This window comes from Nomascus leucogenys, chromosome 22a, assembly GCF_006542625.1.
Source record: "Nomascus leucogenys isolate Asia chromosome 22a, Asia_NLE_v1, whole genome shotgun sequence".
Lineage (NCBI taxonomy): Eukaryota > Metazoa > Chordata > Mammalia > Primates > Hylobatidae > Nomascus > Nomascus leucogenys.
The window spans coordinates 30,016,355-30,033,046 of record NC_044402.1 but is presented as its reverse complement, the minus strand read 5'-3'; the positions used below and the strand labels follow the sequence as shown (position 1 = coordinate 30,033,046).

The following is a 16,692-nucleotide window of genomic DNA, read 5'->3' as shown; positions in this document are numbered from 1 at the left end:
CCACCCTCATCTCAACCCTGCACAGGTGCCTGCTTCCCACTCCCCTGTCCTGCTAACAGAGTTATATCATAGCTTTAGATCCATCAACTTCCAGTGTTCATTTTATTAGGATTGTGTTCATGCTATGCAAATCAAATCACTTAGGATATATCATGATTATTTTTTCCTTTTCCTCCATAGCTTTGTTTATTCCACTGGAGTTAATAATGCTTCCTTTCCCCCATTTACTTAGTTATATTTATGGTACTTATCATTAATCCAACCCCTAATCTTCCCCCAATTGTGTAAACCTCTCAATATTTAAAACATGATTCTTTCAGTGTGACCTTCTTGAAGAACTCTTTCTTGGAGTCTTCGAAGCAGCTTCAGCCTGAGTATGCTGCTTTCTTTTTTTTTCTTTTTCTTTTTTTTGGGGGGACAAAGTCTCGCTCTTGTCTCCCCGGCTGGAGTGTGATGGCAGAATCTCAGCTCACTGCAACCTCCGCCTCCTGGGTTCAAGCTCTTCTCCTGCCTCAGCCCCCTGAGTAGCTAGGATTACAGGTGCCTGCCATCACGCCCAGCTACTTTTTGTATTTTTAGTAGAGATGGGGTTTCACCATGTTGGCCAGGCCGGTCTAGAACTCCTGACCTCAGGTGATCCACCCGCCTCGGCCTCCCAAAGTGCTAGGATTACAGGCATGAGCCACCACGCCTGGCCGAGTACTCTGCTTTCTATGCCTGGTAGATAGCCGTCTACCAGGAGTTTCCTTTAGCTGGGTGATTCCCATTGTTTGCCTCTCGTGGCAGATTCCCAGTTTCCTCAGCCTTAACCTCTTACCCTCTCTAGATTTCCTTCCTTGTTTTGGTGGAGCACATCCTTCAGCAGCTTCCTGAGAGAGAAGATAAGGCAGTATCATTTGTTGTTTCACTCTCTTCTCAAACTGATTTTTTGGTAGTTTAGATATAGCATTCTAGGTAAGAAATGGTTTTCCTTCAGAAGGCATTGTTCCACTGACTTCCAGTTTCCAGGCTTGAGGCAACAGATATTTTGTATCTGTTTTTTTTTTTAACTTTTTCTGATTTTTTAAAATCTCTGAAATCCTGTTGGATCTCCTCTTTGTCTCCAGTTTTGTAAAATTTCATGGTGATGTGCAGTACAACTCAATTCTACAGATACGTATTGAGAGCATGTGTTACATAGTTTATCTCACTAAACACTCCAAGATATACAAAAATATCCACAAGTCCTGAGACAGCTAGAAATCTGAGGGAAGTGGGGGAGATAAGGCAAACAGAATATTGATGAGCATGTAGTATTACACATAAATTATGCATATAAGACTTGTAAGGGCAACATTTTCACAAATTCCAAGTGTTGGTATTTTTAAGAAAGAATAATGCAGGCTCCCAACCTGATTCTTTCTGTTAGAAATTTGGCCTTTCCATGCACTCAACAAACTCCTTGCCTCTTACATCTATAGCTCTGTTTGGCTAGTAGTAAGCTATAAATAAGAGGGTGATGTTTTGGCTTTGAATCCAGGAGTTACTGATAGTCTCCAGTGGGCTGACTTAACTACCATTCTGCAGGAGGCCACACAAGCTTGAGTTCAATGCCAGAGGTTCGTTCCCTCAAGCTTCCTAAGGTGTCAGTTGGAATAGAGCCAGGAACCAGGAACCAGAGCCCCCTTTCAGGAAGCAATCCCTAAAATGTATTTCTCCTTACCCTTCAAAGTGTACCTATATGTACTGATAGATAGAACATCATAAAGATAGATATGCTACATAGTAAGCTGCTCAATACATGTTTTTTCAATGGGATGAATACAGAATATTTCTCTCTATGTAGCATCTACCTAACATTTATAGAGATGGCCCCAACACCCTACCCCCCACATTAGAAATCAGCCAAGAGTCATCCCTACCCTGGTGGCTCCCAGAATATCATTATTATTATTATTGAAAACAGTTTAGGCATATTAGCTTGTTTAATTCTCACAACAATTCTATGAGGCAGGTTTTTGTTTTTTTTTTTGTTTGTTTTTGAGACAGAGTCTCACTCTGTCTCTCAGGCTGGAATGCAGTAGTGCCATCTCAGCTCACTGCAGCCTCTGCCTCCCAGGTTCAAGTGATTCTCCTGCCTCAGCCTCCCAAGTAGCTGAGATTACAGGCGTGTGCCACCACATCTGGCTAATTTTTGTATTTTTAGTAGAGACAGGGTTTCACCATGTTGGCCAGGGTGGTCTTGAACTCCTGACCTCAAGTGATCCACCCACCTCGGCATCCCGAAGTGCTGAGATTACAAGTGTGAGCCACCGCGCCAGGCTGGAGGCAGGTATTTTTAATCCTTATTTGATAGATTCAGAAACTGAAGAATAGAGAGGTCAAGTGACTTGCTCAAGATCCCAAAGCTAAGAATGACAAAACAGAGCTTCAAGTCTAAGCAGACCCAACCCAGAGCTCACAACAGATCCAGCTCGTTCCGCCACAAAAGCAATTCCAAATCTCACTTGAATCCCAGGTTAGACCCCTTGGAATCTCTCACCAAGCTGAAGGGCTGCCCCAGAAGAGCTCATGGGAAAGGCCATGTGGAAGGAGCACCCATTTTATTGCTGCTTGTTCTGATGCTATTTCGCTGTAGGATGCTGAGTAACACGCCCGCCTCTCCAGGCCTCAGTTTCCTTATCTGTAAAATGAAGTTAAGAATATATTCTGAAGAGTTTTGGAAGAGGCCCATGATGACCGAGGGAAAAGCAGCAGTGAGAGGTCTCAGAAGGCCTTCTAAAAGAACAGAGTTCTGTGCTGCCTGGAGAATGATGGGAAACACAGGAGGAATAGTGACAACACGAGATGTTAAATTACTGTAGAAATTCTTAGATCTGAGTCTGAACTCCCTCTTCAAATATTCCATTATAATCCAAGACTCTATAGTTTCTACCAAAAAGTAGGTGCCTTCAAGAAGGGAGTGATCGTTTGAATCTAGTTGTCTCCTGGGAATCAGTGGTTCTAACTTGGCTGCACGTTGAGCTGATCAGCGGAGCTCGAGACATGCAGATGTTCAGGTCCACCCTCGGAGATCTCTATCTGGGGTGTTTTGCCCGAACATTTGGAATATTAAGAGTTTCTTCATATGATTCTAATGTGCAGACAAAATGGAGAGCCACTTCCCAGAGCTTCAAGTTATCCATTTTCTGGTCTGAAGTTTAACAAAGAAAAATAAATAAATAAAGAAGTAGTGATGCCCAGTAGCTCTCAAAATTTAATGTGCAAACAAATGAATCTCCTGGGCGTCTTCTTAAAATGCAGCTTTCAATTCAGTGGGTCTAGGTTGGGCCTGGCATCCTTCTTGGTTGTTTTGTTGTTGTTGTTTTGTTTTTTAAGGCCTTAACACTGGAGGGGATTCTGGCCTTCTAAAAAGCTCCCACAGGTGCCCACGCTGCTATCCACAGACTTGTGCTTGAATAGCTAGGCTACAGCTTGAATGATTACAGACTTGAACGAGAATTATGGTTCTTCTTACCAGCTGAGACCTTCAGGAAGAAGTTACTTCACTTCTCTGAGTCTCAGTTTTCTTATCTATAAAATGCAGGCCAGCAATAGTAACTTTGTCACAGAATTCTTGTTATGCATAAATGAGCTAATGCATTCAATTTGTTTAGCATTGGACAACAAATGTTAGCTTTTCGCTAGGATAGCCAGCACTCACGGAATGCTTACTATGTGGCAGGAATTTTCTAAGTGCATTCGTGTATTAACTCATTCAAGTCTCAGAACAACACAGTGAGGTAGGTACTATTATTTCATCATTCCCATTTTACAGGTGAAGAAACTGAAACGCAGAGAGGTGGAGTTCCTTGATCTACAGTGACACCTCGTTGTAGCTAAGCTGGTGTTTGAACTCACGGAGAATTTGGGCTCCTTACCAGGATCCCTCGCCAAGGGTAGGATCAGGGCAACAAGTCGAGGGTTTGCCGTTTGAAATAGGCTAGGACCGGCAGGTGGCAGACTAGGGCTGCTTGAGTTTAAAGACCGCTTCCAAGACCAAGCTCGCAGCCAGCTCTGTGCTAAGCGTTCCATCGCACAACCGCGAACAGCTTCTTCAAACTCCCCTTTCCCTCCCCTCCACCCTAGGGTCTTCGCCCAGAATCCATCAGGAAAAATAGCCCCACATAACAGGTTCAAATCTAACCTCCCCAAGACAAAACCACGTCCGCCGGGAAAGAAGCGAGTAAAGCGAGTTTTCTGCAACTCCCCTTTAACCCAGGAGCGCAACCAGCCCGGGAAATCTACAAATCTCTCTTTAGTTCAGCAAAGGGCTGGGAGCCTAAGCCAAGGGGGAGAAAGTTGGGGAATCCCTCTTGAATTCCCCAGGACACTTAGGTGGCGCCGGGCTTTGGTGCACGCGCGCAGGGCATGCGGACAGGCACCGGGGACGCTCTATTTTGGGGATTACCTCGGAAAGGCGGATCTTCTTTCGGGGTCCGCTGATAGCGGGTGGCAAATGAATTTGAGGGGCGGTGCAAAGGGTGGGGGTTAACCCGGTGGTTTCCATGGCGCCCAGGGCGTGGGGGAGGAATGCATCCCGCATGCTGTGGCGAAACAACTGCGCTGCCCGGAGGACTGGGCTCGAGAAGGCAAGGGACACCGGGTCGGGGGGGGAGTGGCAGGGGGGCGGAGGAAGCCAGCCGGGACGGGGGCGGGGCGGTCACGTGTGCCCGACGGGGCGAGGCCCCAAGCTGGCCCCAGAGAGGACTCTGCGGGCGAAGTGGCTGCGCAAGGAGAGAACTTTTCCTGCACCAGGAACGCGTCGTGGGGAGACCCAAGGCAGGAGCGGTCCGGAGCCGGCTGCGGCGTGTGCGGCCGGCCTTGAGACAGCGATCGCGCGGGTGGCAACAGAGAGCCCCAAGCAAAAGTGGGAGCAGGAGCTTGGGGGTGAGCACAGGAAGCCCCACTTGAGGCTTTTACGCAGCCTCGAGTCTCTATTTCTTCTGGAATAGGCAAGTGTCCTTTCAACTCTAAGAGACCAGCGGAGGCCACTGTCCCTTAAGACTGCCGGAGTCCTCACCACTTCTCCAGGATTCCAGAGGAGACTGTGGCCATGGTGAACGAAGGTCCCAACCAGGAAGAGCGCGATGACACCCCTGCACCGGAGTCCGCACTCCAAGCGGACCCCAGCGTCTCGGTCCATCCCAGCGTCTCGGTCCATCCCAGCGTCTCGGTCCATCCCAGCGTCTCCATCAACCCCAGCGTCTCTGTCCACCCCAGCAGTTCGGCCCACCCCAGTGCCTTAGCCCAACCCAGTGGCTTGGCTCACCCCAGCAGCTCGGGCCCCGAGGACCTCAGCGTGATCAAGGTGAGCAGGCGCCGTTGGGCCGTGGTCCTGGTGTTTAGCTGCTACTCCATGTGCAACGCCTTTCAGTGGATCCAGTACGGCTCCATCAATAACATCTTCATGCACTTCTACGGTGTCAGTGCCTTTGCCATTGACTGGCTGTCCATGTGCTACATGCTGACCTACATCCCTCTGCTCCTGCCGGTGGCCTGGCTGCTGGAGAAGTTCGGCCTGCGCACCATTGCCCTCACCGGCTCGGCTCTCAACTGCCTGGGGGCCTGGGTGAAGCTGGGCAGCCTGAAGCCGCATCTCTTTCCGGTCACCGTGGTGGGCCAGCTCATTTGCTCTGTGGCCCAGGTTTTCATCCTGGGCATGCCCTCCCGCATCGCTTCCGTCTGGTTCGGGGCTAATGAGGTTTCCACAGCCTGCTCGGTGGCTGTCTTTGGCAATCAGGTAGGTAGAAGAGTTTGTGAATGTTCCCAGGGGCGTGTGTTAGATTGCACCTGACTATTGGGTGTGGTAGGCTATAATTTGCTGATTGTCCAACAGTGTTTGTGACTCTGGGTGACAGTGACTGGGTGTGACAGGCAGTGATTGTGATGCTGTAAGAGAGGCGGGAAACAAAAGCAGGGGGACCTGCTCTTTCGTCTACAGTTGCTCTTGCCCCAGCCAAAAGCATGCTTCTAGAACATACTATACCTTCGCTGTGTCGTTCTTGAGGTCCACCAACTTAGACCTGTAACTTCAGGAATGCTCTTCTCTGTCTGGCAGCAGCCCTTGGACATCAGACTATTCTGGTGTCATCAGAACTTGGCAGCGTTTTCAGTTGGACCAACCAGCTTTCCTAGAGTGCAGTATCTCCTCTACTGCATAGAATTGCAAAGCCATGCCTGGTGGTGTTTGACGCTGTTTTTACCTTGTTTTATACACAGCTGAAGCCAGGACAGTGGGAACAGTGCTTTGTGCCAAACTCCTTGCCTGGAATTTAGAGCCAAGTCCAGCAGGATGGAGTAGAAATCTCGCTCTGAGTTTCCAAGGCCTAGAAAGGGTAGTTCATGTCTTAATCTTTTTTCTCTTTCCTTCTTGTTGGAAGGAGAAGCTCAAATTCTTTGCATCTCAATGTGGTTATGATCCAGAAAGCTGGGCAGGTTGTGAACCTGAATGCCGTCCCCAAATACTCGAAGCAAATATTTATGGGAATATTTAAAGCAAACGTCCTTTAGCCAGACAGACCACTGCCTCCCAGTCTCACGTCTTTCCAAGCACGTACAGTCCTGGCTGTGTGTTTAAGTGGTGAAGAGGTAGTGGAGGGGGGCAGAAAGTATATGCATCAGGTGTGAGGAAGAAAATAGATTTTGGAAGTTATGAGAACTGTAGAGAGTGAGTTGACCATAGTTTGTGATTTTGAGGGCCTCTAAAAGTATTAGGGCAGCAGCGGCTGCCACATGGAGACATGATGGCCAGCCTAAAACAGTAAAGTCAAGTTGTTTGGACAGAAAGGCTACAGGGTGCGGTCCCGGCTCTTGTGTAAGAATTTTGACCACACAGCCCTGTACTTTGGCTGTGTGTTATGAAAAGGGTTGGGATGAGTTAGGGAGATCTAGTGCGGGGGCAGCTTCTAGGGCTGTTTTTAAGGAAGGGAAAGAGGAGTGGTGAAAGGATTTAGGATCTATGGGGTCGGCTAGGCTTCCTTTTGTGAGTTTATATAATGGTTTAGTCAGGATGGTAAAACTAGGTATCCAAAGGCGGAAGTACCTAACCATGCCTAGGAAGGAAAGAAGTTGTTTTGTAGAAGGTGTTGGGGTTTGGGAGATTAGCCGGATACAATCAGCAGGGAGAGCACGTTGTTTTCATGAAGAATTATGCCGAGATAGGTAACAGATGAGGAAGAAATTCGGGCTTGACTGAAGTAATGGGGGCTGTCCCTGAAGCCTTGCAGCAGTACAGCCGAGGTAAGTTGCTGAGGCTGATGGGTGTCAGGGTCAGTCCAAGTGAAAGCGAAGAGAGGCTAGGATGAAGGGTGCAAAGGAATAGTAAAGAAAGGATGTTTGAGATCCAGAACAGAATAATGGGTTATGGAGGGGTTGTGGAGGGAGGCATTGAGGATAGGAGAGTATATGGCTTTGGCACCACGGACTGGATAGACAAGACAATTTGGTTGATAAGGCGCAGATCCTGAACCAACCTGTAAGGTTTGTCCGGTTTTTGGACAGGTAAAATGGGGCAATTGTAAGGAGAATTTATAAGCTTTAAAAGGCCATGCTGTAACAAGCGAGTGATAACAGGCTTTAATCCTTTTAAAGCATGGTGTGGGATGGGATATTGGTGTTGAGTGGGGTAAAAGTGATTAGGTTTTAATGGGATGGTAATGGGCGTGTGATCAGTTGCCAGGGAGAAAGTAGAGGTATCCCACACTTGTGGGTTAAGGTGGGGGGATATGAGAGGAGGATGCGAAGGAGGCTTTGAACTGGGGAAAAGGGCAGGAATGAGGTGTGGCTGTAGCCTAGGAATAGTCAGGGAAGGAGATAATTTAGTTAAAATGCCTTGACCTAATAAGGGAACTGGACAGGTGGGGATAACTAAAAAGGAATGCATAAAAGAATGTTGTCCAAGTTGGCACCAGAGTTGGGGAGTTTTAAGAGGTTTAGAAGCCTGGCCGTCAATACCCACAACAGTTATGGAGGCAAGGGAAACAGGTGCTTGAAAAGAAGGTAATGTGGAGTGGGTAGCCTCCATATTGATTAAGAAGGGGACGGACTTACCCTCCACTGTTAAGAGTTACCCGAAGCTCAGTGTCCCTGATGGTTCAGGGGGCTTCCGAACCGTTCAGGCAGCATCAGTCTTCAGCTGCTAAGCCGAGGAGATCTGGGAAGGAGTCGGCCAAGGAAGGTTGGGTTTGGGCTCCAGGGGCTTTAGGAGCGGCGGCGATGTGAGTCGGACAGTCCGACCTCCATTGGGGGCCCGCACAGACCGCACGGCTTAGGAAGAATCCCAGGCTGTGGGCATTCTGAGGCCCAGTGGCCAGGCTTTTGGCATTTGAAGCAAGGTCCACAAGGATGTTTTGAAGGTGCCCCTGGGAGCTGTGGCTTGGATGTTCTGAAGTTTCTGCATGCTGGAGACGTGGTTGTGGGCTGTCTTACAGCAGAGGCAAGTAGCTGTAGCTCAGAAATGCGTTGCTGTCTGGCTACCTGCCCTCGATTATTGTACATCTTGAAGGTGAGGTTGATTAATTCCTGTTGTGGAGTTTGAGGGCCGGATTCCAATTTTTGAAGCTTTTTTCTAATATCAGGAGCTGACTGGGTGATAAAGTGCATATTAAGAATAAAGCGGCCTTCTGGCCCTTCTGGGTCTAGGGCGGTAAAGTGTCTAAGGGTTGCTGCTAAGCAGGCCATGAACTGGGCTGGGTTTTCGTCTTTACCTTGGGTAGTTTCTTTAAGTTTGTCATAATTAACAGCTTTGTAAGCTGGCTTTTTAAGCCCTTCAACTAGGCAGGAAACCATGTAATCTCGCCTAGCTATACCTGAGGAATCTGCCTGATAGTTCCATTGGGGATCTTCTCAGGGAACTGCTCTAATGCCTTCCTGGAGGTCTGGCTCATGAAGCCAGAGGTTATCAGCGTGAGGTTGGGCTAGAGAAAAAACTCCTGTTCATCTGGGGAGAGGGTAGAAGTTAGGATGACATTTAAGTCACTCCAGGTTAAATTGTAGGACAGAGTTAGATATCGGAATTCCTGTATATATTTAGTGGAGTCTGACGAGAAAGAGCCTAAATGCTGGCTGATTTGGGAAAGGTCTCATAGGCACATGTACCCTGACTATGCCTTTAGCTCCAGCCACCTCTTTAAGAGGAAATTGTTGGGCAGGTGGGGGAGGGCTAGTCGCTGAACGAAACTGTAAGCCAGATCAGGTGTGAAGAGGGGAGGTGATAGAAAGATTGTAGCCCGGGGAGCAGCCTGGGGAGAAGGGATGAGGTCAGATGAGTCTGTAGAAAAGGAGGATTCAAAGGACTCAGAGCTTGGGGTGGAGACTGAAGGAACAGATAGGACAGGAAGAAGAAAGATTTGGGATGAGTCACATGGGAGCAGAGACTAGGGAGGGACTAATGTGTAAAAGAATGCCTGGACATCAGGCACCTCAGACCATTTGCCCATTTTTCGACAAAAATTATCTAGATCTAGTAGATGGACAAATCGAAAGTGCCATTCTCTGGTCACTTGGAACTACTGTCGAGTTTGTATTGGGGCCAAGCGGTATTGCAGAAGAAAATAAAGTGTTTAGGTTTTAGGTCAGGTGTGAGTTGAAGAGGTTTTAAGTTCTTGAGAACACAGGCTAAGGGAGAAGAAGGAGGAATGGAGGGTGGAAGGTTGCCCATAGTGAAGGAGGCAAGTTTAAAGAGAAGGGTAGAGACACAGGGAAGGGGGTGGGGAGCAGCCCTGGGCTGCAATGTGGGTGAGCAGCCAAAGCAGGCGTCCCCACAATTGACTTGCCACCAAGGGAATGTGGGTGAATGACCAAGGCAGGCGTCCCCACGGTGGTCAGACACCAATGGAGTGTGGGTGAATAATCAGGCAGGCGTCCCCACAATGATTAAACACCAAGGGAAGGCTGCCTTCCCGAGTCTGTGTCCGGTGCTGGAGTTTTGGGTCCACGGATAAAATGTGTCTCCTTTATCTCTACTAGAGAGTTAAAAGAACTGGAATTGGAAGGACAGGGAGATTGAAGGGTAGCGAGAGAGGAAGATTGAAGGGTAGCGAGAGAGGCTGGAGAAAAGAGTGAAAAGACAGCTTACCCTATTGAAATTGGTGAGATGTTCCTTGGGCTGGTTGGTCTGAGGACCCGAGGTCGTAGGTGGATCTCTTCACGAAGTGAGGGTGAGGACAGAGGACTGGTCTCCTGAAGGAGTCCCTCTGACCTGGGTCTTCGGCACCAAATGTCTCACGCGTCCGTGTGAAGAGACCACCAAACAGGCTTTGTGTGAGCAACAAGGATGTTTATTTCACTTGGGTACAGGCGGGATGAGCCCGAAAAAGGAGTCAGCAAAGGGTGGTGGATTATTATTAGTTCTTATAGGTTTTGGGATAGGTGGTGGCGTTAGGAGCAATGTTTTGCAGACAGTGGGGTGGATCTCACAAAGTACATTCTCAAGGGTGGGGAGAATTACCAAGAACCTTCTTAAGGGTGGGGGAGATTACAAAGTACGTTGATCAGTTAGGGTGGGGCAGAAACAAATTGCAATAGTGGAATGTCATCAGTTAAGGCTATTTTCACTTTTGTGGATCTTCAGTTGCTTCAGGCGATCTGGATGTATACGTGCAGGTCACCAGGGATATGATGGCTTAGCTTGGGCTCAGAGGCCTGACAAATCCCAGTTCTTCTCATTGGACTATTTTCTCCTATCTATTAATTTCATTTAGAAAATGTAACCTTTCATTTAGAAATTTTTCATTTCAAACAGAAACTTTACAAAACTTCTCTAAAGGCAAATTTCCCTTCTGTTCATCTTTACTACCAGGAAGGTAGTCACCTCACTTTGACCCTGACCACACAGATCAGCACAACCCTTGTACTCCGGTAATTCTGACCTCTCTCTTCAAATGCTTCTTACATACTCCACAGGAGCCTTACCTTCTGCTTGCATTAAAATCCAATATTCTTCCTTTTGACAGGCATTTATCTAGCTTTTGCAAGACAGTGTGCTAGGCTGCAAAGATAATCCTTGCCTTCGAAGAGATACTATAGCAGGTTTTAAAAAATTGTGCCAGGAGCCAAGATTCAGATTATATCAAAAAACAAACACACAACAGCTAAACAGATCATAGCATAGAGGATTTATTTTCAGCTAGAGGATTTATTTTCAGTTCTCCATGGGATTTTTAGCATTTTCTTTACCTAATTGCTATGGGAAAGGATGAAGAAGGTAGAGGAAGCTAATGTTTATTAAATACCCACTATTATGGAAGGTACTTTTTCATCCATTATTTAACTTAATCCTTTCAACAACTCTGTGAGGTAGGTGAAATTGTCCCCATTGTTGCAGGAGAGGGAACTGAGATCCAGATAAATCTTGCAACTTTATCCAGAGTCCTATAACTACTGAGTAGTAAAAGAGAAATTTAAACCCAGTTCTACCTTCGAAGCCACTTTCAGTAGGCCAGTATTACCTGTGGATCAAGCATAGATGTAAAAAAAAGAAAAGGCCGATTCTGAGGATTTAATTTTTCCCCCTGTCTCCAGGGTTATTGGTGATAGTTTCCAGCAGTTTTGTCTAGAGTTTGAGGGCCTAGCACTTGGCTTCTTTTTTTTTTTTTTTTTTTTTTTTGAGACGGAGTCTCGCTCTGTCGCCCAGGCTGGAGTGCAGTGGCTCGAACTCGGCTCACTGCAAGCTCCGCCTCCCAGGTTCACGCCATTCTCCTGCCTCAGCCTCTCCGAGTAGCTGGTACTACAGGCGCCCGCCACCACGCCCAGCTAATTTTTTGTATTTTTAGTAGAGATGGGGTTTCACCGTGGTCTCGATCTCCTGACCTCGTGATCCGCCCGCCTCGGCCTCCCAAAGTGCTGGGATTACAAGCGTGAGCCACCACGCCCGGCACTTGGCTTCTTTTTTGAAGTTGCTGCTAGAGGGCTGATTCTGCCTCTTCTAACCTAGCACAGTCATTGTATTGTCAAGAAGGTGAGGGTGGAGTCTCTAGCAGGAAGAAACCAGTGAATCCAGAGCTGGGGTGAGAGAGGGAAGATGAGCCTGGAGAATACAACTGAGGCCCTTCCCTTTTCTTGCTATGCTCTGACCAGTTGCCCCCAGGTAGTAACAGCCTGGAATTTTTAGCAACACTTGTAGCATTGTTTCAAGGGGAAATGAGCTGTGTGGGGTTTTAAGTGATATGCACACATCGTTATTGTGCAAGGGTCAAAAGAAAACCTTGTTTCCTTGGTGGTACTGGATGAGATAGATGCAGGATCTAAAAAAGATATTCGAGGTGGGTCCTAACCCAAGTGAGAGTCCTATAGGATGGAGATTGTGAGGGGACTTCACCAGGACCTTTGGGTAGCTCACAGCACAGTGCAATCTAGAAATAGAATAGGAAAGAATCAGTTTACTTTTAGAAGTGAATACAGTCACTTTACAGAACCAGTTCTATAGAAACCACAGCTGTCTGTCTAAAATAGCACTGCCCAATAGAAATATAATGCAGACCACAAATGCAAGTCCCATGTAACTAAATTTTCTAGTAGCCACATTAAAGAAGTAAATTTTTTTTAAGTAAAAAGAAAAGGTGAAATTAGTTTTAGTAAATGCCTTAGTTTGTTTTATGCTGCTGTCACAGAATACCACAGACTGGGTAATTTGTAATGAACAGAAATTTATTTAGCTTACAGTTTGAGAGGCTGCGCAGTCCAAGGCCAAGCGACCAGCATCTGGTGATGGCCTTCTTGCTGCGTCATAACGTGGTGGATGGCATCTCATGTTCAAGAAAGAGTACAAGAGAGGGCCAAACTGACTTTTATGACAAGCCCACCCTCATTCTAATGACATTGATCCATTCATGAAGGTAGAGCCCTCATGACCTAATCACCTCTTAAAGGTCTCATGTCTCAGTAGTGTTACATTGGGAATTCGATTTCCAACACATGAACTTTTGTTGTTGTTATTGTTTTTGTTTTGAGATAGAGTCTCATTCTATCCACCCAGGCTGGAGTTCACAGACAGGATCTTGGCTCACTGCAACCTCCGCTTCCCGATTCGAGCAATTCTGCCTCAGCCTCCAGAGTAGCTGGGATTACAGGCACCTGTCACCATGCCCAGATAATTTTTGTATTTTTAGGAGAGATAGGGTTTCACCATGTTGGCCAGGATGGTCTTGAACTCCTGACCTCATGTGATCCCCCCGCCTCAGCCTCCCAAAGTGTTTGGATTACAGGCGTGAGCCACTGCACCTGACCCCCCAACACATGAACTTTAAGGGACACATTCAAACCGTAGTATTCTCTCCCTGGCCCACAGAATTTTATGTCCTTCTCATGGACAAAACACATTCATTCTATCCCAGTAGCCCTGAAAGTCTTAACTTGTTCCAGCATCAACTCAACTGCCCAAATTCTAGAGTCTCACCTAAATCACATATGAGGGAGACTCAAGGTACAGTTCATAATGAGACAAATTCCTCTCCACCTCTGAACCTGTGAAATTAACAAGAACCAGCCTGGAAACATTTTTTTTTTTTTAAAGAAAAGAAGCTGTGCATGGTTGACATGCCAGCATTCCCAGCTACTCGGGAGACTGAGGTACAAGGATTGCTTGAGCCCAGGAGGTCAAGACTGCAGTGTACCATGAACATGCCACTGCACTCCAGCCTTGGTGACAAAGAGAGAGACCCTGTTTCAAAAACACCCCCCAAAAACTAACAAGTTATATGCTTCCAAAATACAATGGTGGGACAGGGATAGGATAGACATTCACACATACCAAAAAGGAGAAATAGGCAAGAAGAAAAGGGTAACTGGTCCCAATTAAGTCCAAAACTCAACAGGGAAAACAATATTAAGCCTTAAAGCTGGAGAATAATCTTCTTTGACTTTATATCAAAGAAGGGCACACTGGGGAAGGGACTGGTCCCCCAAGGCCTCAGGCAGCCCTGCCCTTACTGCTTTGCTGGGCTCAGTCCACCCAGCAGCTCTCACAGTTGGAGTCTCATGCCTGCAACTCTCTCAGGCCAGTGTTGCACACTGGTAACTCTACAGTTTCTGGGGTCTTGGTGAGAACCACACTTCCATGGCTCCATTAGGCATTACCCTTGTGGGGGCTCTCTGCGGTGGCTCTGCCCCTGAAACAAGTCTCTGCCTGAACCCCCAAGCTGTTCATGACATTCTCTGAAATCTAGATGGAAGCCACCATGGCCCCATAGTTCTTGCATTATATGCGCCTGCAGATTAGCACCATGTGTATGCCACCAAAGTTTATAGTTTGTACGTTCTAGAGAAGCAGATCAAGCCACACCTGGGACCACTTGAGCCGTGGCTGGGGTAGCCAAGGAATGCTGTGCCAGAATGCAAGGAGCAGAGTTCTGAGGCAGCTCTGGACAGTGAATGCTGAGGTCCCATGGTTACTATCTGGAAACCTTGCTGTCTTAGTCGATTTTGTGTTGCCATAATAATGCCTGAGACTGAGTAACTAAGAAAAGAGGTTTATTCAGCTCATGGTTCTGCAAAATGAAAAGTTCAAGGGCATGGCCCTGGCTTCTGGCAAGGGTTTCTGTGCTGTGTCCTAACATGCAGAGAAGGTCAAAGGGGAAGTGGATGCATGTGAAGAGGCATAACCTAGGGACATCCTAGCTTTATAACAACCCATTCTCTTAGGAACTAATCCATTCTATTGAGAACAATCCAGTTTCATGAGAGTGACAACTCACTACTGTGAGATCAGCACCAAGCCATTCATGGGGGATCTGCCCACATGACCCAAACAGTTCCGACCAGGCACTACCTCCCAACATTGCTCTATTGAGAATCAAATTTCAACATGAGTTTTCATGGGTATAGACTCAAATCATATCCAAACCATAGTATTCTGCTGTTAGCCCCCAAGAACTCATGTCCTTTCACATACGAAATACAGTCATTCCATCTCAATAGTCCCAAGAGTCTTAAATTGTTGATATGGTTTGGGTCTGTGTCCCCACCAAATCTCATGTTGAATTGCAGTCCCCAGTATTGGAGGTGGGGCCCAGTGGGAGGTGATTGGCTCATGGGAGTAAAGTTCTCATGAATGGTTTAGCACTGTCTCCTTGGTGCTATTCTCATGATAGTGAGTTCTTATGAGATATGGTTGTTTAAAGAGTACAGGACCTCCTCCCTCTCTCTCTCTCTTGCTTCTACTCTGTCCAGGTGATGTGTGTGCTTCCCCTTTGCCTTCCGCCATGATTGTAAGTTTCCCGAGGCCTCCCAGAACCTGAGCAGATGCCAGCATCATGCTTCCTATACAGCCTGCAGAACTGGGAGCAAATTAAACCTCTTTTCTTTATCAATTACCCAGTCTCCAATATTTCTTCATAGCAATGTGAGAATGGACTAATACACTTGTTTCAGCATCAACTCAAAAGTCCAAAGTCCAAAATTGCATCTGAAACTCAAGGCACATTCTTTCCAGGTATGAGATTATAAACTCTAAAACAAGTTGTTTACTTCCAATATATAACGGTTACACAGGCATTGGGTAAAATTACCATTCAAACATAGGGTCTTCCTCTTTCACCCAGGCTGGACTGCTGTGGTGAGTTCTTGGCTCACTGCAATTTCTCCCACCTGGGCACAAGTGATCCTCCCACCTCAGCCTCCCAAGTAGCTGGGACCACAGGCCATGCCACCACACCCAGCTAATTTTTGTATTTTTTTGTAGAGACAGAGTTTCACCATGTTTCCCACAGTGGTCTCGAACTCCTGCACTCAAGTGATCCTACCACCTTGGCCTCTCAGAGTGCCTGGATTACAGACATGAGCCACACCAAGCCCTGGCCAGGAGACTTTAAATCTTAAACCTCCAGAATAATCTCCTTTGGATCGATATTTTGCATCCTGGGCACACTGGTGCCAGGAGTGGGTTCCCAATGCCTTAGGCAGCCCTTTCCCCATGGCTTTGCTGGACATAGCCGACATGGCTGTGCTTACAGGTCGTAATCAAATGCCTGAAGCTTAGCCAGGCTGAGGTCACATGCTGCCAGTGACTAGCATTTTGGGGTCCTTGCGGTGGCCCCGCTCTTGTGGCTCCACTAGGCGTTGTCCTAGTGAAGACTCTTTGCAGAAGAGTCCTCTGCTCTGGCTTCACATTTCTGCTTGGCATTGCCTTAGCAGAGGCTGTCTGTGGTTGCTCTCCCCCATGGCAGGTTTCTGCCTAGGCTCCCGGGCTCTCTTTTTTTCTTTATTCCTTTTTTTTTTTTTTTTTTTTGACAAAGGGTCTCACTCTGTCATCCAGGCTGGAGTGCAGTGGTGTGATCACAGCTCACTGCAGCCTTGACCTCTGAGGCTCAATCTTCCAGCCTCAGCCTCCCAAGTAGCTGGGAATACAGGCATGCACCACTGCACCTGTTAATTTTGTTTTTTTGTTTTTGTTTTTGTTTTGTAGAGATGAGGGCTTGCCATTTTGCCCAGGCTGCTCTTGAACTCCTGAACTCAAGTGATCCACCCACCTCAGCCTCCTAAAGAGTTGGGATTTCAGGCATGAGCCACTGTGCCCGGCCTGCTCCCAGGCTTTCTGATACCTCATCTGAATTCTAGGTGGAAGCTGCCATGCCCACCACTTTTGAATTCCACATGCATGCACAATAGTACTATGTGGACATGGATGCCACCAAGACCCACAGCTTGCACTCTCCAGAGCAGTGGCCCAAGCTGTAC

General features: G+C 47.2%; 1 protein-coding gene and 1 long non-coding RNA gene across 2 annotated transcripts in view; one reads left to right on the top strand and one right to left on the bottom strand.

The window, feature by feature from the left end:
• Nucleotides 1-1,050: 1,050 nt before the first annotated feature.
• Nucleotides 1,051-5,708, bottom strand: LOC105738010. Its single transcript, XR_001113732.2, has 3 exons — nt 3,900-5,708; nt 2,522-2,662; nt 1,051-1,243 (listed from the first exon to the last, which is right to left on the bottom strand). It is a non-coding gene; the product is annotated as an uncharacterized LOC105738010 (long non-coding RNA).
• Nucleotides 4,722-16,692, top strand: part of FLVCR2 (feline leukemia virus subgroup C cellular receptor family member 2) — a 68,049-nt gene continuing 56,078 nt past the window's right edge. Inside the window, exon 1 of the mRNA XM_012498137.2 lies at nt 4,722-5,761. Coding sequence (XP_012353591.1) covers nt 5,075-5,761 — 687 coding nt within the window. The 5' untranslated portion in view covers nt 4,722-5,074. The remainder of the gene's footprint in view (nt 5,762-16,692) is intronic.